General features: G+C 42.9%; 1 protein-coding gene across 2 annotated transcripts; it reads right to left on the bottom strand.

Annotated features, from left to right (window-relative positions):
• Positions 1–659: 659 nt before the first annotated feature.
• Positions 660–17,992, bottom strand: HERPUD1 (homocysteine inducible ER protein with ubiquitin like domain 1). 2 transcript variants are annotated; one of them, XM_085639645.1, is made up of 8 exons: positions 17,740–17,992; positions 10,768–10,845; positions 10,046–10,114; positions 8,178–8,305; positions 7,593–7,712; positions 5,846–6,184; positions 2,930–3,026; positions 660–2,194 (listed from the first exon to the last, which is right to left on the bottom strand). In XM_085639645.1, the coding sequence occupies exons 1-8, from the start codon at positions 17,872–17,874 to the stop codon at positions 2,033–2,035; spliced, it is 1,128 nt and encodes a 375-aa protein (XP_085495771.1). In that variant the 5' UTR covers positions 17,875–17,992; the 3' UTR covers positions 660–2,032. The 2 variants fall into 2 exon arrangements, with proteins under 2 accessions (XP_085495771.1, XP_085495772.1); XM_085639646.1 differs by having other exon boundaries at positions 660–2,191; positions 17,740–17,959.
• Between the last annotated feature and the right edge of the window lie 6,090 nt (positions 17,993–24,082).

Consider the following 24,082-nt stretch of genomic DNA (forward strand, 5'->3'; position numbering starts at 1 on the left):
GGTAGGCTAGGGAATGATAGCCAATACAGATTAACGTTTTAGTGATGGGTGAGTTATAACACAGGACCAGGCAGTAGACTGGTGGTGCAAACGACATCCAAACAGGCCGGGTTACGTACAAAAGTGACCTGCAGAGTGTAATTTAAAAGATGCAAGCTGAAGTATAACAGTCCAGAGGAGTGCTGCTAGTATGGCATTCAAAGGATGGCAACTTTATTCTGTAGGGCTACTGGCAGATCATAACCCAGCAGTGGGCATTATGCCTGTTATGGGGTGATGGGGGAGGGATAGAGACTACACGCCAATTTAAACGTTAACAAAAGCTGAGAATACACAAAGAGTGCCAGTATCTCCTACTCTCATCAAATTATACTTAAAATAAATGGTCCTGCTCAACAGTATAAAAATCCAAACCTACTGACTCAAATGTTTTTTTTTACAATGTATTCATATGGAGAACAAATGACCTCGGCGAAGACGTAAGTGCCGGCCCTCGCACCAACTTGTGTTTGACAGCATCTTCCCAGTCAAATTTTGATGAAGCCTTTAAACAAAACTGACACTGAAAAATAGGCGCTAGACCACATTCTTTAGAAGCGTATCAGCTAAAAATTATAAATGTTGTACATTTTCAGAAAAAAGACACCATAACAAAGTTCTTTTTACACTGGCTTGTTTACTAACATCGCAGCTCAAATGACTTGTCCATTCTTATTCAAATAAACAAATATTTTTAAATGTATAGTAAGATGACATGGGGCAAAATTACAAGCTGAAATCTTAATAGGCACCAAAAAGGTCACCAACAAAGAAAAATTCAAACTAAAAAGCTCCTTGGATTATTGAACAGACAAGGCAATGTTCAGCAATGAAAAAGATCAAATAAAATGAGTTTCAATTTTCATAATTTTGTACCTTTTGCTGATTAGTTACGAGCTTTGACTCAGAAAATCAAGTTGGGTAATTTAAATTAACAGTTCACAAATATCCAATGGAAAGCTTCCAGAGACCCAACACTTCGACTTTTGCATAACAGGAGCCGAACATGTTAACAGTCATGATTCGACAATCTTCCTTTCAGTCGACTCCACAATCATTGGAAGACGCCATCGACAAAGGTTTTTAATTGACTGGAATGTAACATGTATGAAACTCAAGCTTAAATGTAGGCTACAGATGTCTGCTAAAACATATATAGCAATTTGAACAGTAAGGTACTACACTCAGTGTAATGTGAATTGGTTTTAAAATATTCCAACAGGAATAAAATTGCACCAACAGAACAATTCCGCTTCTATAGTGTGCAACGTGTATATACATTTTACATACAGATCCGTATTTAACATGTGGAGTACAGTTTCATTAAAACACGTGGTTTTGGGGGGTTATATTACACTAAGAATTACAGCAATCCACAGAGCTGCGCAAGTACTGTCTGCCCCTTTAACGTTCAGTTGACACCCACACATGCAGCATTCACTGCAAAACACATAGGTGCACAGTACTTTTCAATGCCTACAGATCGACAATTAAGAAAAATCAAGATTTTAAAGTGGGAACCACAATACCAAAAAATGAAGACGGCCGCAGTTCCAATGTATGCTTCCAATAACCAATATACTCCGGTGTGGGCCCAACACTATTCCTTTAACGCTGAACAGCTCTTGCAGCTCCACATACAGAGAAGTGCAACTGTGCAATGCTATACATTACATATACAATGTATTTACAAAATTGCAAGAGAAGTTCTACATTTAGTTCGTTAGCTTTCGTAAAACCTCAAAATGTTTTCCACTCATACTTCTCAGCGTTTAGAAGATGGTGTCTCTGGATCCAAGATGAGAACGAAGTGAGAGGATCAAGTGCTTCTTACTTGCTGCTTGTTAGGTGGAGGCCTGCCAATCACCTGATGCCCATGGAGGTAGTTAACCACATACGAGCATGAGTGACGAATGGTACACAAGGCAGGACAATTTCTACTGTGATTCACCTTGTTCCTTGTAGGCTAAGTCTGTAGTTTATCTCCCAATGGCTAGTTGACAACACCTGGAGGGCCCTCCGGTATCAGCGACGCAAAGAATGTTTTGAAAAATACCCAGGCTGTACTTACAAACCTGGGAGTGTGCAAGTCAGCAGCCTCTCTTTCATTAGGAGAGCCCTCTACCTCATTACCTTCTTCTGCTGGTTGTTCCTGCTAAGAAAAAAAAGCACTGTCAAAAGTAGGTTGAGGGCAATTATTATCAGCATTACTTATTTCACAAAAACAATTTATGATGGATTAAAGAATTTTAGGAGGAAATGCACTCTGGATCACCTTAATGTATACCACCATCTCTGACCAACTTAATTCCTTGTACTTCAGTTAATCTGCAAGTATCTGCATATTGCAGTTACTTAAAAGCCCTTCAATGCCTGGGGACAGTCAACTCCGATATAGAAAGATTTCAGTGCACCAAATGACTGCCCTTTGCATAATGAAATGTTTTTAAACCACAAGTTCTGTAGAAATTCACATAGAAATATGGAACTTGGAAAAGACCCTAGTCTGTGCAAGGAAAGCTGCTGCAATACAGTCAACTTCTCCAGCTAATTAAGATACAGTTACACAAATGACCTTTACCTTGTGCTATGTGAATCAACTACCTCAAATGCAATTAAGAAGCTACCATATGCCAGGATGAATCACCTGCTGCAGAAATCAGATCCAAGTTAAACCTCAGGGAGGGACTTTGTTTAAAAACAATTTGACTAATCTCCGCTCCAGGTTGAATACTTTTTTCGAAGTTTATGTGCATGTACATGGCCTGGAGCAGGAGTATCACTTTATGTGCACTGAAACTCTCAATGTCGCTACCTCTCCTCGTCCGAACTTAAGATATTTGCAGAAAAATAGTGTATTTAGGACTAGGCAAACTCTGAAATGACAAACCTGTAAATTATTGTTCTGGTCTTGAGCAATTTGAGGAGGATTGTTGAGAACTGCTTGAGCAGGCCTTTGCCTAAATGGAAATATCCCAGCATGGTGCCTGCAAGTGAAAGAACAAACTGTCAGCTGCTGTTCACATATACAGACCAACGCACACAGCTAAAATATGCAAGCCATCACGTAAAGCATATTGAAGTCCACCAAGAATCCTAAATGATTTTACTACAGTGGTCGTCTCGACTTTTCCCATTTTATTCAGCTAAATTGGATTTTTAAAACCCAGGCACGCCTGTTTTTAATGAAGAATTTGATTGTCATTTCAAAGTTTGAGTACTACAAAAAAATGTGTTTCCCCGTAGATTTGCAATGCTTTTCTTTTTGGTGAAGCAGTCCCCCACGTCTGCAGCAAATTATTTGAAATACAGAATGTTAACAAACGCTTGTCAGTGAAACAAGCACATGAAATTGTTTAAATAAACCACGAATAAAAACAAGCATATGCAAAGCCACTAGGACCTGCCTTTTGCACCTATTGGCTTTGCCAGTTTTTCTCATATAACACGCAAATTTAAGGAGCACTCCTTTTTAGAAGAGCTAAACGAATTACTCAGTTCACCCAAATTGATCGAATTTGGAAATCCATTATTCAAACCTGTCTACTTGTTACTAACTACAAGCAAACATCTCAACATAGGTGCCATTTTTGATACATATTTCCCATGTTCTACTTTTCCTAATTAGTCAATTAGATTACATACGTGGATACATGAACAATAAAATGATCTTTTGATCACAGTACCAACTTAAATAAAAGGCATTCGCCGCTTCTGGAAAAAAAACTAATTCTCTGTAGAACTGCCTTGTATTCATGGCATCCAATACAAACAAAATTCCGAACACGTTTAGCATGTAGGGTTAACAAAACCACTAGCAAACAAAGCAGATGGAAAAGTTACAGGAAAAGTTAGAATGTCAACATTTAAAAACTGATAACGTGTAAAAAAAACAAGGCTCAAGGGCATGCACAGAAAAACAGGAGATGCCTAGGACAAGCTCGGAACATAGGGCACATCACATTTAAAGCCACAAAAAACAATGTTTTATACGCTTTCTGCTGGCTAACCACAAGACCACTCAACTGGGAAGTTATTTCAAAGACTTAGAAACCAGACACAACTGAAGTAACTTTTTAGTGGTGGTGAGGACAGGTCTGGTTAGCTCCAAAGCAAACGATAAAAGAATTAGAAAACCGCTTCAGAGATCAGTCGAACAAATTAGTCAAGAAACGAACAAGTGCAGAATGTGGGGTATGAGGGAGATGGGAATCAACTGACCACCCGCTTCATATATGGTTCTCCTCAGTTAAACTCCAGTTTGGAAAGGTGGGGGCTTAAAATAAAACTACAGAAATGCAATGTTTGGAGATGAAAATAAGAGCAAGTACATCGAGAAATGTCAGCTTTGTCGCAAAGTTGAGTATTTGGGCATACACAACCCGCCTGAGTCTTTTTTCACAACCACACATCTCACAATCACCATCAGCAAAGCATTCCTTGACAAGATAAGGCACTGCAGCATTACGACACAATAAATACCACCTTAAACATGTTAGGAAGATCAGGCAACAATTTATCTCCACTAGTTTTTGCCTTTAGTTACTTGCACAGACTAAGTGGCAGCTACATGTCTAAGCAAAGAGTACGCTGTGCCACAGCCTTGTGCTTCCAAACCACAGATCACATGAATATAAAGGGATGTTAACCTATTAAGTAAATGCATAACTGCACAGTTCGCAGCTTCTGAATAGTCTTAAAACCTGTGCATTCCATTGATCATTGGCAACGGCAACAAGAGCAAGTTGAAGTTCCAGAACATACACTCACTTCAAAGGAGCTATTTAAACCTTCATATCTCGGTGCACTAGGAGTCTGAAGTTTACCAGCCTCACAAACTCCAAGGACACCAAAACACTTAAAGGTGAAAGTGAGACTCACGAGTTGCCGGCCTAAAGGTTGATCTTACCCTACCACCGTCACAGCTTCAACAGACTAAACACTGCTGCCACGAACCTCTCATTGAAGGTTAGTGATCTGTCACAAACTCCAGACACAAGCGTATATCACCCTCTTCACCACCTTAAAATCAGGGGGCCTTTGTGCCTTCTTTCAGACTGTCTAAGACATTGAGTGAATAAACCGGCCTTCTATATACAGCATCAGATCAACATACTGACTGATCATTCATGACCTGTGTGGCATTGCTTTACTATCTTTTAAGTACAGTTTGCTATGTGAAATATCAAAGTACAAGTAGAAAGTATGAATTGATTTGACTGCTCAGACTTTCTATATAACTATGTATTCAGCACAGGTGCCTGTCTCTTGGCCTGAAGCTATTCTGAGACTAGTGCTCCATGTTCTGCCTTTTCCTGGATCAATTGCGTTACTGCACTTCTGTGCAAGGGGGGGGGGGGGGGGGGAGTGTGATGTTCTTACAATGCAGCTCAGAAAACTGCTTTCCAGAGGAGGATTTTTGGGAGGGTAAAAATATACATACAATTGTACGATCAATGTATATAGGGCTGAATACACATCTGGCCCATCTCTACATGTGACTTTATTAACCAATTAGCACCTGACCGAACCATAATTACTTGTCAGACTATTTTCTGTACAAGTTTTCTGCAACAGTTGTGCCAAAGACGGTTCTACATTCTCCAAGTCAACAGCATCAAAGTGTTGATACAGGAGCGTAAACTAACAATGGAAAATGTTCAACGTATGTTGCTTTCTATAGCAAGTTGCAGTGCTGCCTTATGCAGCACTCAAATCCGTGGCCAATACGAGTGCAAGAGTTAACTGCAGTCTCACAAAGCAACAACTAATTTTAAAAGAAAACCAAAATGAAAGCTTAACTTACAGACACATAAGGATCATGGCTCCCATGACAATCATGAACCTGCTCAAGCTGGAGTAGAAGTACAGAATACTGATGAACACGGAAAATCTTGCAGCAGTATAAACCCAGTCTAACCAGTCGCGGTTTACATCTTCCTCGTCGTCTGCCAAACCTCCTTGGGCATTCATTCGCAGGTTCTGATTGGCACCTGGGACAACCTGTGGCTGGACATTCGGATTGATGGGCTGATTGCCCACAGGGAAGGGGTTGGGTAATGGATCTGGTGGGGCAGCGGCAGCTGGTACTACAGGTATCTCTTGGGCTCTTCGAGAAGGTGAAGCAACAGCAGCTGCCGCCAGGCTAAAAGAAAGGGTGGAAGGTAGGAAATACATATCATTTATCTGCAATCAGAGCAGCTAAAACACAAAACCAGAAACGTATTAAAAAAGCTAGTAAATTAGATATGCAATTAATTTGATCGAAATAACTTTGTTTGCAGAATCTGTATGAACGCACAACATACCTTTACACAGTAAAACTAGTCAAATGCTACAATGTTACAATGCTACAGTTGTCATTCTGCCCGTGGCTTTAACCCCTTCAGTGCCCATGACGAGATAGTCTCGTCATGGAGCGCGGTTGCGCTGTGCCCATGACAAGACTATCTCGTCATGAACCCCACCCGCTAATGAAAGGCCCGGCACAGGGCGGGGTAAGGGCAGGGCACTGAAGAGGTTAAGACTCAGAGCTAATCTAGTAAATTCAGTAAAATAGTTCATAAATAACAAATAAATGCAACACATATAGAACAAGCGTGGAAATCAATTGATTGTTCGGTGTGGGGTAGGTTAGGGTGGGACAATGGACAGATTCTGTGCGTGACCAAAGGAAAACTCAGATTTTGTATTAATTTGATTTGTTTCGCTGGTTTCAATGGATTTAATGTGTTTGCTATTGACCTATTTGTGTATAGAACTCAGTTCTAGACTACGCATAAACTGCTGAGTCTTCGGTTGCCTTCGTTCTCTAAAAAAGAAGCATGCCTTAAATGGTCATGCGTTTTGAACCACAAGTAGTGACATTACATTAGTTTAATGCGAGACAAGAGAATATTAAGTGTGAAAAAAATGAATTTTCTTGTGCGAAAAATCAGATTTTGGTAGGAAATATCTACTATAACACAGAAAAGGACGGCATACAACACTTCTTTCAGTGACGTGTGCTCCAAAACAAGCCACTATGGGGTTGAGTTTATTCAGTGAGCACCAACTGCATAAAAAAATCAAGCACTAATGGCACAACAAGGAGTTTCACACATCATGCACTCCCTTCCTCCCCAATCATAATCAAACAAGTGTTCCCTACGGGCTAGACAGTTCACTATTGATCAAACAAATGGTGCTAATGCATCACTGAAGCCAAATCCGAGGCAGTGTACATTCCTTCGAAAGTGCATTTGGTAATATATCAACTCTAAAACAGTTGCTTTTCACTAGCAACAAAGGGAATTTTCTAGGGTGCATTGATCATAAGCTTTTTTAAGAACGAGTCCCTTTCTGCTGTAGCATTAAAAATATTGATTTACCGCTTCTGAACACTGTACAGTCCATACATACAAAAACCACGTCTACACAATATAACCCGAATGTGGCAAACTGGGATATTACATCTATTTAACGGAAGGAGTCTTGCAACCAAAAGTTTAACAAACAGAATGGATTCTTAAAAAACTGATAGGACATTTAGTAAAGATTGAAGAGTAACTTACTACTGCATGTAGTACTGCCTTGCATAAAGCTGCTGGTACCAGAGAATGTGTTGTGGATTGTACGCAGTATATGGTGCATACCCTGTGGTTGTTCCAGGGATATTTTCCTCTGCAGCAGGCCTTTGGAAAAGGAAGCCGATAAAAAGGTTATTTACCAAAAGCTGCATTACAAAAAGGCACTTAAACTTCAAATAAAAAGGAAACCAGAAAACAAAAAATAATTTGCTAACATCAAACCCACTTAGCTGTGTACAACCTGCATTGAGAACCATTCAATTAACTGTGTTAGTGCTTACAGTCATCTAGCAAGCATATCAAAGCATACTGGCAGTAGGTCTAAGTGTATACAGAACCCGACTGCCCTCGCTGCGTGCAGTTACTATCACATTTGAGCTGCTATTCTAAACGTATATATATTCACATGAAGGAATAGCTCTGGTTCAGAACTTCAGCAACAAGGCAAATAGCTGTGATGTAGAAATAGATTATATTGCATGTACACTTAAAGATCAAATCTGACAATCCAATCCAGAGGCGTTTTAATCCATTAATGCAGCCAAAGCGCTGCAGGAAGACTCAACTTACCGATTGCCAGGGGGAGCAGCCACGCCTTGTGGAAGCCCCCTTTGCCGGAGGCCATCATTTGCAGGCACCGCTGAAGGGTACGGTCCAGTCGTGGTCTGACTTATTGACTGTTGCTGGACTTCTGAGGTCTAAAAGGAAATAAAGGGCGAATAAAGCTGGACTATGGCAAATATATAGTGATATCATCCTTTACAAAGATATACAGAGAAATGTCCTACGCAACAGAGACCTCATTTTGATTTAAAATGTTGGAAAGATTTCGAACTATTGAAACTAGAAGACTGTAAATGACAACTGCTTACATGGGACGTACAAAAACACGGAAATCATTCAATGTCTCCCAAAGTGACAGCTCTCGCTAATAAAGCAAGCATGGTGGGCTCCAGGAATGTTTTCACGTTATACACAGTCCCACTGATCAGAGATGTCTAATGAGACTTTACTTACATGTTAAGAGAACATGAATATAACTGCGCTCCTCCATGTGCACTTATTAAAGCTGCACATGGCAGGTAGTCATAATGGATGGTCTTTGAGAATATAGGCCCAATGGTGTAACTTGTACTTTTTACATAATAACGTTCAAATGCAAACGCGTGTGCACAGCCTGAATGCATGTTACAGGACGGCCAAACCAAGTCTTCACTGATGACAAAGTCCAGATGGGGCAGAGTCCAAGCGCTAGTGAATATTAACCCCAACTGCTCTTAGTAGCAAAGACCATGCAGCCTTGCTGAAAATATACAAGGGACCTGATCAGCGATGATGATAGGGCACAACGCGAGTGGGTTCTGCTCACAGTGGAAGGAGGCAGCTGAGCAAAACATCTGAAAGGGGGGCTTTGGCTAGACGGATTAGTTCTAATTTGGGAAGGGCACAAGCACACTGAAACGTGCAATGAAAACCCCAAGTGTGTGGGAGATGTGTGCCACAAGAGCGATCAAAATGTATGCAACCAAAACCTTTTCACACCACAGTCAAAACACAGCAGAACGTAAAATACCATTATGCCAACACTGGAACAAGGAGCAATTGTTTTTTAAAACAAAGGTTAATTTTGGAGCTACTGAGAAGTTAACCGTTCTGTTGCAGGAAACAACTGCATAGTGACAATTGTATGCAAATTGTGAACATGTCAAACCTATGAAATGTGACTCAATCAAAGAAACTATAGGCAACAATTACGCTTTACTTTTTAACCACGATACAACTGCCTGATACACAAAAAGCAACGAGCCTCATTTAATCCAGAGTTGCTGCCGGGGGCAAGGGTGGGGAACAGAGCCACCAAATTATAGCTTTCCCCCACTTTATTTTAGCAACCTAAATTGCCTCCTATGACTGCTTTTAGCGCTGCCATCAATGCCTTTCTGTAGTGGGAGTGAACCTGCAGTCCCAGAAAAGCCAAGCCTACGCTTGCTCCTAGTTAATGGTAGTTTCAGGCCGGGCACTGATCGTTAATAAAAGATATTGTGAAAATCAGCGGCTCAAGTTTAAATCAGAGGCACGCTCTGGCCAGAACAGTGAAGTTCACATAGTGAGTTCTAATTATAGCTGCCATACCAGAGATTTTGATCCTGACAACAACTACATAGGCCTCATTCCAGATGCCAGGAAACAAGAGTCCTCAATGTCTGACTAAAAACTGCTCATTTACAGTATAGAACCTGTTTTAGACCAAACAGCAGATTTGAACCTTTTCCTAAGACAACACCCCTTTGTTGCAGTGGTTGCAAGTTTCCATTACTACACAGATCGATCCAGTCGCCCAACAATTCCAAATATACGTGTATAGTACTCGGCGTGAAACTGCTATGCATAGTCACACATCCATTAAGCTGCCAGATCAAGAACAAAAGGTTTCTTACCTTTAATGGCTGCAACGGCGAGACGTTCTTCGAGTTACAAACAAGATGTAGAGTATGCCTAGACTCGTGCTGAACAGAAAAAAAGCTATTCAGGAATTTCATGCACAATCAAAGCATGAACAATCACCTTTTAAAACTGAATGGCGTTAAGGGAGTATTCGGCACTCCACGTTTTGTAAGGTTGTGCCATTGCATGTTGTCAATCTAGCAACGTGATAGACTGCTAAATAACCACATTTACATTCACTACAAAAACATTACTGAAAAACTGCATGCCACATTTATATTTTAAAAAATTACAAACTTTTAAAAAGTTAAAAGGATTGGCAAATAGTAAATGGGACTGTCCAAGCAAATAAAATGAAATGGTCAGTGTAATGTGACTAAAGCACAAGTTGCACCATTTAGTGCTTAATTGACACTTGCTTTCACTATCCGACTACACTCTGATTTTCAATAGTGTTACAACTAACTTTCACATGAATTCAGCATTAAAATTCAGCACACTAAATTCAACCAATATGCTGAAGAGGGAAGCTATCGTATAAACTACAGCATGCATCATAAATCTACCTCTGTAGACCGTAGCATCCTGGTTGTATATTACTTTCCACCTTAACTTGTCAACATTAAGTGGACAAACTCTTATCCAGCTATATTTACTCTGCAGACCACGAGATCTTAACTTTGTTCTGAAGCCGCAAGAGGGATTATAATGTTACCTTTGGCAGCACTTGATCCAAGTGTAGATCATCACTTAACAGCTTCCCTGAATAAATCAATCTCTGATCTTGTTCCAACTGCAAAGAGAAGAAAGACTCATTAGTATTCCTGGCTATGAACCAAGAATGTGAAGAATTATCACCATAGCACTGCAGTACGCAGGGAAGCATGCACACTGTTGTCTGCCCTATCATGGCTGTGGTATTTTATTATGAGGACACATCTGGGCATATCCTTCCCACTTGGGGTGACTACAGCAACACAAAAAGATGGATGGGATGCTGAACATTGTCAAACATTCACCCAACCCCAGTACAGAGATCTGAGCCTCAAGCGTGCCTGGCTGATGAGGGGTGATACCTCCAAACCAGTCCCAGGATGTTTGTCTTCCGGTCCATGGAGGACCTGGCCTGTTCTCAGGGGAGCAGGGTCAAGACTAATTTGCATGTGGCAGGGTCTAAACTGGGGTGGCATGGTGAGCAAATAAACGGTGGATTTAACCCAGATCTGTGACAAGGAGAATATTTGACAACATCGGTCCATCTTTTTGTGTTGCAGTAAATGGTATTGTTCTCTAGTTACTGTCAGTAGCTTAATAGTAAGAGCACGTTACTAACAGTGTGCATTGCATGTCATACTTAAACACACTTGGGTTTTCGAGTGGGGATAGGAAGAAGACCCTGTTATAACTTGTAATTATTTCTCCAAAATGTGCTCGTTATTCTTACAAAAAAAAGCAGGGAGTTCTTTTGCAAATGAAATATTACGGCTAGACAGATCAACGTCCAGTGAGGAGTTGCAAGACTTTAGAGGCATTGCTGGCCATAACTCACTCACTCTGTGCAAACATGTCGTTTTTATTAGCAAGATACTGTTAATCCAGTTCTATGAATTATAAAACCAATATTCTTTTAGACTTCGTACTGAACTGAAGAGCATGGGTTAACATACAAATTGATAGTGGGAAATGCTTTAATATATTTCGGAAACACAGCACGTTTGTTTCTCTTCTATGAGAGATAGCTGAAGCTCTCTAACCGTGATGTTATATATATTGAATTATTAAATTGACTGCTACTTTTTGATCTTAGTTGTGATCATTAGGTTCTGAGACTGGACTTCATTACCACCATCAGAAGCTGTGCTGCCACCTGCCCTTTTTGGTTGCAAGTCCAGTTCTCAGGGATTCTACTTTCATATCTAGATCTGCTCTATTACATTTAGGATGGAATTCATAGTGGACTCCTGGTGCTTCTAATATACTGGTGGCTTATGTGGTCATTCTAGGATTCATTGTATGATGAGGAGTATTTTGTGACGTTCTTGAATTCCACTAACAAAAGTCCTGTCACCCCACAACTACTTCCAGCTTAGCAGGTTCCACTACATTTGTGTTTGAGATATTGAATGGGCTAGTGGCCAGATGACCCAACTCATGCAGAAATGTAAAAACAAAACTGCGCACCCCTAAAAAAGCCTGTTCAGAGCAATGATATAGACCAGGCATAAAGTGCAACCTACTGACATGATTCTTTGCTGCGTGATTGGGAATGACGGATCTGAAAAAAGCTAAATTATCAGTGTCTGGTGGATGCTATACTAGTTCACACTGAAAGAAGTCGCACTGAAACAACTCCCAACTTTAAAAAACGAAAACAATGTAAAAGTCTCATGCTCTTAAAAACGTTTTATACTAGGCCATCCTAAGTGAAGTTCAGGGTCTCTGGAAAAGATGGTATTCGCAGGGTAAAAAAAAAAAAAGCAAGAGGGGTCAGAGGGCTTGTGGCAAAAACTTTCCTGCACAATACCTTTTTGTGCAACAAGTTTGAAATACACTTTATTGACATCTTTAAGTGTGCGGCACTGGTGGATTATTTAACAACAACATCTTTTGCTTCCCCTCCTGGTGGCAGTAATAGCTTGCTAAGTCTTTTCAAGACTTGCGAAAACTGATGCTTCAGATGAGGTGTCAGTTGACTAGTTTCCTCAAAAGACAAGTAAATTAACAGCTTTCAAATAACATCAGCTACATCTAAGGTTTATTCACAGTACACTAAGAAGATGGCCAGGCACTGCTGCCACTTAGCGGCCCACCTATGCTTTTAACAGCATACCAATAATACCGAATACTCAATTCGAATGGTGTGGTACAATCATATAGAGCCAGCGCACCATTATCTATGCATAGATTGTGCATTGTAAATGTGTCAACAAGGTGTTAATAGGTCTCTAAATGTGACATGGTGTTACTAGGTCTCTAGATGCGTAGCCACTTCGTGTCAGGGAAAGCACAGTGATGCATGTCAGGAGGATCCGAGTCTCGCGGTAATTTCGGCGGTACGGCGTGACGTGTCATTGTCATGCGTTCATGCCTGGGAGTTGCGTCACCATGCACACTGCAGAAAGGCAGGCTGCTATACATGAAGACCCATTTATACAGAGCTCGCGCATACCAAGCAAGCTTCGGGTTCTAAATTCGTCTGGTTTATCCATGCATACGGCACATTCCATGCGAACAGAATAGCCCGAAGCAAACTGTGTCCTTTGAGCGTCTATGTATTCCCTGGCCTCAACAGACTACCTACCAAACCAGTTCTGTAAACCACAACAAAATGTCCCCAGTGAGAGCACGCATATCCAGGTAAGAACTCAAACCCATGTCATCATCTGAAAAATAAATCACGAGCGCGGAAAGACGTTCTTAATTTTACACAGGGGCACATTCTATATTAAGCAAGCGTGATTTACGAATTGCAATCGATTAGACACTTTGAAACATGCACATTTTAAAATGTGAAAGCGGCAACTAATAATTCATTATGAAGCAATCCCTTGTTTAAAGAGGTGTTACATTGCCACAGCTAAGAGATAATGTAAGCAAAGTTGGTTCCTGCTGAATGAGCTAAAGAGATCTGTTGGTTTATATTATGACAGCTGTTCAAACTTAACCACAAACCTCAGTCGTTGACAAAACGTGTTGCAGACAGTATTATACAGCAAGTCTCCTAATACACAGCCTCTCTTCAAACAGCTAGTATGTAATATACCGCCAACAGGCTTTGCGGTAACTGCACCAGAATACAATGTTAGTGACAGCTTTCTGCTGCAGAATGGCTTGCTAGTAGGTAGTCTTCCGTTTACAATCGTTAGTGACCACAACACGTTCTGCTATGTACTATTCAAAACCAACTCAACTGGAAAGCACATTCTGTCATTTTAAACACTGACAATTATCACTGGAGCAGTGTTAGTTTAGGTATCCTAATGTCTACATATGGAATAACGGTAAATACACAATGGATGGAGGGTCTAAGGGAGTTTAAAGACCAACACGGGCCAATCCCCAAAAATCAGAACTAGAACAACAAAAGAGCCTGTGGGTCTAAAGAGATCTACCTAGCGATAAAACCTAGAAACCAGTTTGCATACCCCAGTAGAGGATCCTATCTACAAGAACCAAGTCCCATCACCCACCGAGGTGGCATGCTTCATCATCTGGGACCTCCCGTTAGCCACACCTGGTGTGGTTAAAGAGCTGCTACTCCTTTAATTACTTAAAAAAGGAGGAGCTCAGGGATGTTTTTTTTTAACTATCCAACAGGGGGGGGGAAACACTACCCAAATAGAGGAAAGCTGCCTATGGTGTGGTGAAATAAAGTGCAGTGTGTGAAAAATGTGAGTTAAAATTGATTATCACGGGACAACTGTTTTATTAAATATCCAGTGATATCAACAGTAAAAAGACGCAGAAATAATAGAGTAAAGCGTGTACACCAAACAATACGGAACACGTACTCTGAGTGTAGGTCTACATGTTTCAGCCAACTGGCGTCTCTGAGAGATGACCGTGGCTTTCTTCAGGACCAAAGTAATACACTACTGCAAAGTGATAAAGTGTGCAAAGGGATAAAGAGGGGAAACGATACAACCAACAGTGGTACCTGCTTGTCATTGATCTACGGCACCATCTGGGGGTATTAGGGTCACCCGTCAAGAGATCGGGGAACGCTCTCCTGGATGTGCCGAGTGACATCCAGGAAGGAGGCCCGGGGTAGCGACGGACAGAGCGTTGCCTCACGCCCTGAGTTGTGACCAGGAGTGTGGGACGTTCCCCGATCTCTTGACCTTCTAAATCCTTAGGGTCTCTAACAAATCAATTCCTTCTTATGAAGAGCACTTACACCTTCTAATTGGCCCTTGACAATGTTTACCCTATAATACTCAGGAAGCTTTATTTGCAATGGAGGCACGGGTCTTTGCCAATTCGTGCTTTTACTAGTTCCTGGTCCCTGTCGACACCCAGTATTTGCCCGGCTTGCAGATTAAGTGACGAAACTGAGCTGCATCTCATATTCTTTTGCACGGGTTATACTGAGGCGCGCAGAAAATGGATTATCCCTATCTGTAGGAACCTGGGCTTCATTAGGTGCCATGAAGCCTTCAGAATTCTTAAGAGCGAAACGGCCGTGCACATTATGTTCGCAGTGGCAAAATTTTTGGGGGCTTTTTGGCACAAACGGAAAAAATATCTAAAAATGCCAATCTGATTCATTGTATGTAATTAGTATGTATTAGCCGTGTGGCTGCACTATTTTTAAACATTTTACTTATTGCTGTTAAATGTTTTTACATTCATTTTATGTACTTTTATGGAGTTACTCCGAAATAAAGTTTTCTTGAACTTGGTTTGAAGTGCTGAAATTTAACAATGTAGTTTTCTGCACCACTAGAATTGTGATCCCTTCTCAAACAAGTGTTTGAGCAAAGATCTTGATTTAACGAACCCCTGTAATGAGACTAAGCATAAACAAGGAACAACAACTGCAGAGGTCTCAAGTAAAACAGGATCTTCATCCTCCCAACGCAATAAAGAAGATCCTGTCTTAGGCATCTCACAAGATAGGGAAGAAAGTGGCCGACGCTACAAAAAGTGTACACAATCTTCTGAAAGCAAACAAGCTTTGCTGCAACTAGGGAGTGCAACAAGAGTCAAAGGGGGTAAAGTGGCAGTGTAAGTTGGAAACTCAGACAAACAGATAGAGGTAGGAGTGAGTAAGGGCAGAGAGTCGGTGAAAAAGTGAGATAGAAAACAAAGGGATTTCATCCCTGCTTTACCAACTGTAGGGTAATGCCCCTTGAGAAGTTAAAGCAGAACTCGTTTGCCTTCTGCTCTCAGGAGATCCATTTATTTGCTTTTTGTGATCGCTAGCTGACGTTTACACAAAATATCTGTTGTGACTGGGAAGGGTAGACTGAATCAAGTCTACTAATAATCACTGAAACCACAACTCGACTTTACAGGGTAAATGGTGCACTGTAAAATAGACACCACTCTTGATGTTATGTTCTCATGAGGGTGTAGAAAGGGGTGTGCAATTAGCATTCATATGGCGTTTAACTCCTGAAATACCCTCGAGTCCTTTTGAGTTCTCGGAAAGGCTACTTGCAGCGCAACCAAATGTACTAATTGCCAACTTTGAAAGGTTCAAATGTCGAGTTATTCCTCCGAAGCATTACTTGTAATCGTCAAGGTACATGTAGCTTTTGGCAAGATAACCACAGGCCGTTTGTGATTGTAAATTTCACTCTCCCACTAACCAGCACTCCAGCAACAGCCTGCACAACTAATGTGCATGGTACAGATACAATATGGACTTGTCCTGTGAGATCCCTTCTAAATATATCAGCACAAATATCAGAGCGTGATGTAAGTCAGCACAGAAATGCACGTGATGAGCAATAGGGCGGTAGTGTACAACAGTGAGATAGAAGTGCACTCTCAAAGCGCATAGTATGTCTTCGCCCTGAGAACTGTGAAAGTAAAATGATGTGACTAATCAGTAAGTACTGGGACATAAATGCATGGTGCAGGCTTGCTAGGCGCAGTGATGGGATAGGTGTGCATGTAAAAACTCGGGTACTTTATTAGAGGTCAATACTGGGATATCAGTGCATGATGCAAATAAGAGGGATGCAGTAAACGAATTATTTTAAGTTGTAAAGTGATAGGCGTTCATTAAATCGAACTATAGATATATACATTAACTTTAAATGCAAATATGTCTCCAGTACAGTACTCAATACATATTTGGTTCAATCAGAATTTATAAAGCGCAGCAATGTTACCACTAGGGGTATCTGGGCGCTGAGTCTCCGTCGAACACTATACACCACGAACGTGGTTCACTTTTCAGGATGTCACCTCCACATCGACATTAACCATTCTTCCACCCTTAACCCCTACTCCTCCATTATTTTCAGTTCGGACTAGAGACGCACTTGAAATTTAGCTACTTCAAGATTACTCCGGGGAACGTTTAGAACTTCAGCAGTGCTCGGTGTAAGCGCTCTTTAGGACAACAGTTTTATCGGGCAAAATGTCCTTGTCTTGCCTAAACGTTAAAACTTCACATTGGGTGGCCCAAACGTGGTCTAATAAAAAGCTAGAGTCTGGAAAGAAGCGCCCAAAATAAACCTCACTGCATTGCGAGAAAACCTAAAGGGAAAAGAGGCATCCGGGTGGGAGGGGCTCCCTTATAAGAAAACAGAATAACAACCACACAACAGTCGAACTCCCACAAACCAGCACCGACAGCAGTGTCACACAACATAAGGCGACCCAGTGCGAAACATTAACATTAAACAATAACTTCCCTAACCCGATTTCAACAGACACAAGATTATCTTCGTTTTATAACGACGCTTCCCACACCCCAAGAGACCAGTGCGCATGTCAAATGAGAAGTGTAGTTTTCTGATCACAATCATTGTGCGCTCCATTGGGCATATTTATAAACACCATGTAAATCTGCCACATTGCACTCGCATCATACCTCCATCTCCCAGCAGCTGCAAAACCTGTACAAGCTCCCCCAGGCTCTTGTTCATATCTAGTTCATCAAGCGCTTAGACGCCTCGTCAGGGGTAGTAAGCTATATAAATACAATCCCACACAATCCCAGCCTACTTACCGGCCCTCCAGGCAGCACCGCTCTCAAGTGCCCCTTAAGCTGTCGCACGGTCCAGTCCCACTCCGCCTGAACGAACTGGTCCTGCTGCTTCTGGCTGGGGCTGCGGATGAGCAGAGTAACTTGCGCTGCCGCCATGGCTGCAGAACACGGAGCAGAACTCTTTAAGGGCGCACTCTACGGGCTTCGTCTACGCGAATGCGCGGCCAACAAGGCATTTTTTATAGCTGACCTGACGAGTCCGACAATTGTGTGGCTGCTGCTGATTGGCTATCAGCTATAGCGTGGCCCTATCACAGGCTCAGTAGTCCAACACCTACACATCACGGCACAGGAAAGACCACGCCTAGAAAGGGGGGTTATGTGATGACTGAATCTTGACAGCTTTTCTGGCTATAGAAATAGAAAACAGACAACAGTACGGAAACCTTCTGGATTTCGACATCTGTAGATTGCACGTCTTTCATGCTTTCCCCAGAGCGAGATAAACTCTGTACTGTGCATATTCGAGAAACTGTAACGAACTTATGTGGCCATCAATACGCAACGTATTTAAACTAAAAATGTCAATATACGGTTTACCAATGTTATGTTTTAAATATATTATACGGCTGTAGTCAGATTTTTTGGGTAGATGACACGTTTTTACACGTTCTTAATGAGAACAATATTTAATTAAATGATGTTTTTCGCTAAAAAAAATATGGGCGATAGTTTTACCTAGAGGAGTTACAGCTTAACGGAATGGCCGGCCTCTTTTTTATTTCCATGATAGAGACAGTGACACCATTTGGGGCGGAGCTCCAAAACATATGCAATTCCCGGAACAGAACGGCTTGTGCAAGGCTGGCGCAAGAGCTTGAATAGGGCGTGTTCTACGAATGTCAACAGTATTGTGATAGCAGGCACTAAATGGACAATGTACAAAAGATATATTGAACACCAAAAATCGCTTTGCGACCGCTTGCCAACAGGCACAAGACTCGTCAGTGTTGTAGCCGGGGCTGCTAGGCCTCACAGCCTGGCTTACGCCTGCTTAACGCTGCGCTGTAAATGACGCACCCATACACTCTGCTCATGTGTCGCCAGACGCCCCCAGCAGCCTTGCGCCCATTTATGTATCTTCTTACCACGCCCGGCCCTGGGAGTGACATAAGTGGGAAACCATGTTGAGTTGCGGCCGGATGGTTCTCTACATCCCTCCTATTCTTTTTTAAGTTTGAACAATAAACGATTCATTCAGGTTGTGCCAGTGGCGTAGCAAGTGGGGGGCGGTCCACCCCGGCGGCACGAGTTTTGGGCCTGCCCCGCTCTTACCTGCAGCCTTGGCAAACGCAGGGGTCGCTAGCACCCCACCCCCCTTACCTGGGGCCATCGCAAGGGATCGCCAGTGTTGTGATTTAACCCCTGCCCTCTGCCTGGGAAGGGGAATGCCCTATATGTTCACTCGCTAGCCTGGGGAGCCCAGGGGAGGCCTCGCTCGCTTGCAGCTCAATGAGGGACCACACACACAGTCTGCTAGTTGGGTGCGAACTGCCGTTCGTCCGCCCGTTTATTATTTATATCTACGCGCCCACGTCCTTGACGTGAGCGCAGCCTGCGCGCGTTTGACAGCGCTCTAGCGGAAACGCTAGAGCGCTAACTGTAACATCCCTTCTCAACTCAGTCCTTGACGACAGTTCTTTTATTACTTCGCTGCGTCACTTACTTGGCACGCAAAGTCTCTCAGCCGACTGCTGGGCCTGGGGTTCTCCCTCAGCTCATACCTGGTGGCCCTTCGGGCGCCTGGGACCGAGGTTTCCGGTGGTATTTCTTGCCTTGGTCCACCTCCGGCGCCATCGGCGCCACCTGGCTCAGAGTCTATGTTGCTCCGTGGGTCGGAGCAGGATGTGTCCCCTGCGTTGTCGCCCACGTCGTGGCCCACATCGAGGTCTGTTGTCTCAGGGTTATCTGCGGGCCTCCTCACCACCTTGAACCACGATATGTTCCGGGTGACCAGGTCTCTCCCTCGACGCGCTGTCACCATGGTCCCTCGCCGGTCGACCACGCTCCAGTATCCCTTTTCATATCGAGTTTTAAACTTTCCTCCTGGCCGGCGCTCTTTGAGGACCACTGTGTCACCTGCTTGAACTTCTCGGGTTACGGCCCTCCGAGCCTCACTGACTCTGTCGTTTCGCCTTTGGCGCCTTCGGAACGCTTCTTCTTCGCTGAAAGTTGGTGCCACCCAGCCTGGGGCTACTGGTAGCCCATCCCTGCGAGCTCCTTGGAACATCAGCGCCCAGGGAGCTTGTCGGGTGGAGCAGTGGGGAGTACTGCGGTATTCCCCTAGGAATCGCAGTAGCTCTTGTTCTGGGTCTAGTTGTTTGGACACTGCGATACGTAGTACCTTATTGATGGTGCGCATAAAACGCTCCACTTCCCCGTTGGCTTGGGGCCATTGCGGGGTGATACGCCTATGTCTGACGCCGTGTGTCCTCAAGAGCTCCTCAAACTCGTGCCCTTGGAACGGGGGTCCATTGTCACTCCGCAGTTTGTGGAAATGTGGATTTTCCTGATCAGTTATGTCCCCTATCTTGGACCCCAACGGTTCTATGTGCATGTCACAAGTACATGTATGTTCCCTCCAGTTCCAGTTTCCAAGACGCAAACATATGTGCGTCCACCGTCAACATGTTCTCTGTCAGATCCGCCATTAATGGGCTGGATATTCGATTCCTAAGTATGAAAGGCCACCGACTTTATATGGCTAAGTTACTCCATTTTTACAGTTCAGGCAAGTAGGCCCGTTTCTGTCCTCAAAGCCTTTCCCTGCTCTCTGCCTCTGACAGCTTCAGCTTGAGCTCGCATCTGTATCCATGAACTTTGTCCTACTCCCTGTGCAGCTAACGGTGCCTGCCTCGGCCAGTTTCGTCTGCCTGCCAAGAAGCTGTATTTCACCTTCGAATTATCTACTTTGCTCTTCAGCCGATGCATTCCTGTCTAGTGATTTAGGTAAACATCTCCTTTAGCTCACAAGCAAAGGACTCGGCCTTTCCGTTCTCCTGCAAGTAATTCATAGCCCTGTTGCCATGGAAAGTTTTCTGCCCCTCGCATCTCATATAGGCACTTAGACGCTTGTACACGCACACACAGTCAGTATAGAATAGATTCTGCCCGAGAGTCCTTCCTTGTGGATAACATAGTTCTCTAAACATAGGATGTTAGATATGATTTGGGATTAGGTTGACTTGACCCCCCAGACTTCTCGTCTCCACATGTAGAGCTAAATGTCAAGTCCCCTTCACCCCCTAGTTGCACGTCAATCACACGTCATGCTGCTGCGCGCGCATCTATGTTAAGTATTATCTTATAGATCCACCTATGTATGATAATCAGAGCCAATCATGTTTCTTTTTGCTCCTTATTACGCCTAGTTTCGATTACATACTTACTATGTCATTTCTCTTATCAATTGTTACGCCTTCTACACTCATTTCATTGTAATGTATGACCTATAAAAGTTACTTCTTGTCAATAAAGTATTGTACTTCACTTCCTGAACCCTCGTGGTGACGGAACCTGAAGGCCGCCACTCGAGTCGGCCATTTTGGAATAAAGCCCATTCAGAAAACCTCTCATACCACGGATTCTGCCTCTTATTATTCTGAGCTATTTTACTTTATTTTAGATTCCGTATGAAATTCAGTCAAGGTAAAAAGAATATTTACCACATAATGGCGCCCGAACAGGGACACTTTCTCATCTCACGCGCCGGCGGTGCGTTGCAGGCCCGGTCTCCTGCCACAGCTGGACGGACCATAAACGCGTACCAGCAGGATTTCCTGTAGCTCCCTCCGGTCAAGCGGGGGCGACTGAGGCTGCGATCAACCCAGACGAGGCGGTGAGAAGTGCGAAGTATCCCGACCAGAGCCTAGCTGAGAGAGCAAGATCCGAGGTATACAGAGGCCCACCAGGTTTTCGAAGTCCCGATGTCCAGAGGGTCCACTGTCCGCAGTCATCAAGTCCCGTCCATTCTCTGAGGCCTTCCGTTTCAAGGGGCTACTCGGTGAGTACCATCGCCGGGGAGGCGTGTTGACGTGCACATAGGTTGTGCCGGTCAAGACGGATTTGGGTACACAAATCCGGTCTGCACTGTTTAGCAGTGTATATGTACTGTTTAGCAGTATATCAAGTATTCCGAAGTATTCAGTTATTGTCAAGAATTCAGCTTGGTGATTAGTTATACAGACTGTCATCATTGTCGGTCGTTTTTTTCTTAAAATGGTTAATGTTTAAATGTTTAAAGTGTTCAAATGTCTTGCATATTGTGGTATGAATGATTGTTCATTGTTCACTGTTCATTATTGTGTTTTTTCCGTATTAAGTGAGTTCAAGAGTAAGTATCAGATCAGTTGTCAATATGCCGCTCTTCTCGAAGTTAAGACAGATTACCACCAGAAAAGGGGTGCTTGAAGAAGCAGTTCCTATTCCTCCTAGGGACACTCCAGGGCATTTTATGTATCACAAGCATGGCTTAGATGCCATATTATTTCTTGATTTATGGGTAGATTATACCAAGGGATTGCCAGAAAGTCAAAGGTGGCCCGCAGCGGGAACCTGGGATGCAGAGTGCATCATGAAAGTGGAGGAAGAGTTATGGAAAAGAAAAGTCAGACAGTCACAGAAAGACGCTGTTGAGTTATGGCGTAAAGAATCTCATAGACGTACAGAAAAAGCACGTAGACAAGAAGAGAGGAGTAAAGAAAGTTCAAAGAAAGTTCAAGAAAATCTATTAATTGAGGAAGGAATCCGAGTGAAATCAGAACAAGTAGATAGACAAAGAAATGCTCTTATGAACGGTATGTACCCCCTTCTAGCCGAAGGACTACCTAAGGCTGTTCCAGAGATGCCAAAAGACTTGCCACCCCCATTATTCCCAATTAAGGTACATCCTAAAGGGCGTCCCAGAACCGCAGAAGATGTTTTTCTTTCCTCATATCTAGATGACGCAGCTCCCGAGTATGCTAACCCCGCACCACATAGATCGTCTGGCGGAGGGGTTCAACGTCAGGATCAGGCATCTGTCCCCGTGCAACAGCAAGTCCCGACACAAGCTCCGGCAAGCACATCTGTTTCCACAACTGTCCCCGCAATCGATTCTACAGTGGTATCGACACCTATAGTTGCTGTGTCACGTTCGACGAATCCATTCACACCCGACACCCCAGATGGGGCCACGGGAGGTGCTAGCAACACTTTTACGCCACCTAGAATAAATAAACTTGTTTTTCAAGAGTCAGCGCATTCACGTACACCCAAATTCGTAAGTGAACGTGCGCTTAAGGAACTCCTTATAGATTGTAGATATGACCCGGTGGTCGGTAAAGAGGATGAAATGGTCCTGGCATCATTACGTATTAGACGAGCCGCAGAGTATTTAGCGAAGTTACCAGGAATGACTACGCATCTAGATAAAATATATCATTTTGTTCAAACAGGGCGAGATCCAGAATGTATTAACAGAGCTATGGAATTCCAGAAAGTAGAGATACAGGGGGAACTGTTACGTTTCCTCATAAACTGTGTGATCAGAAATCAAGACCGTCCGGGGGTAGACCCGAATGCAATGCTTATTCTTACAAGATGGAGCCAGAATATATCAGAAGGGAGACACGATAAGAAAAACTGTATAATAGCCATGTGCCGAAAAATCCGTAAAGAAATAGAACGTATTCATGAAGAAAGATTGGAAACAGACGAGTTCGAGCAAGATGAAGTGTCCGAATCAGGGAATTCCGCAAGACAGTCAGAGACCATAGCATACGTAGGCAGAGGAAGATCCTGTAATAATACTAGATGTTTTTCTGATCCCATACATTCTGTATGTCCAAATAATAGCAGAACGTATCCGACGCCTGTAATAAATCTGAAGTCTCCTGAACATTTGTTTCAAGCCGCAGATAAAATACTACGAGAACGAAGGGGTTACCACCTCCTCGACTCCATGGATGAGCAAGAATTAGCCAGATCAGCCGTTCACTGGATTGACAGTCCTGAAAAATACGGTGATGAGACCGTAGCACACACGTTTTTTAACCTCAGTGCAGATGAACAACGTTTAGCCGGAATCTATATGATTCAGCAACTCCTTATATTATATAAGAGCCAACATGCTGACCCTGGACCTTTACCTGATATATTAACGGAACTACTCACGAACAGATGGAGAGGTTCTAGTAACAAGTTAATTAAAGAAATATTAGTGTCACGTAAACAGTATGTCCTTTTTGTAAGTCCGGATTCTTTCTCGCTGCCCCGCAAAGAAAGAACGCCGTATTATATGGATAGACAAAACCCCTTACGAGAA

The sequence above is a fragment of the Triturus cristatus genome, chromosome 12 (assembly GCF_964204655.1).
Source record: "Triturus cristatus chromosome 12, aTriCri1.1, whole genome shotgun sequence".
Classification (NCBI taxonomy): Eukaryota; Metazoa; Chordata; class Amphibia; order Caudata; family Salamandridae; genus Triturus; species Triturus cristatus.

What these genes read in the sequence shown, in the direction of transcription:
- HERPUD1 (XM_085639645.1), bottom strand. Translation starts at nt 17,874, where the DNA reads ATGGCGGCAGCGCAAGTTACTCTGCTCATCCGCAGCCCCAGCCAGAAG. An exon ending in CGGTGCTGCCTGGAGGGCCG is followed by an intron (nt 10,846 to 17,739) that starts GTAAGTAGGCTG and finishes TTCTCTTTGCAG; the next exon opens with TTGGAACAAGATCAGAGATT. An exon ending in CGCCGTTGCAGCCATTAAAG is followed by an intron (nt 8,306 to 10,045) that starts GTAAGAAACCTT and finishes ATTTCCTTTTAG; the next exon opens with ACCTCAGAAGTCCAGCAACA.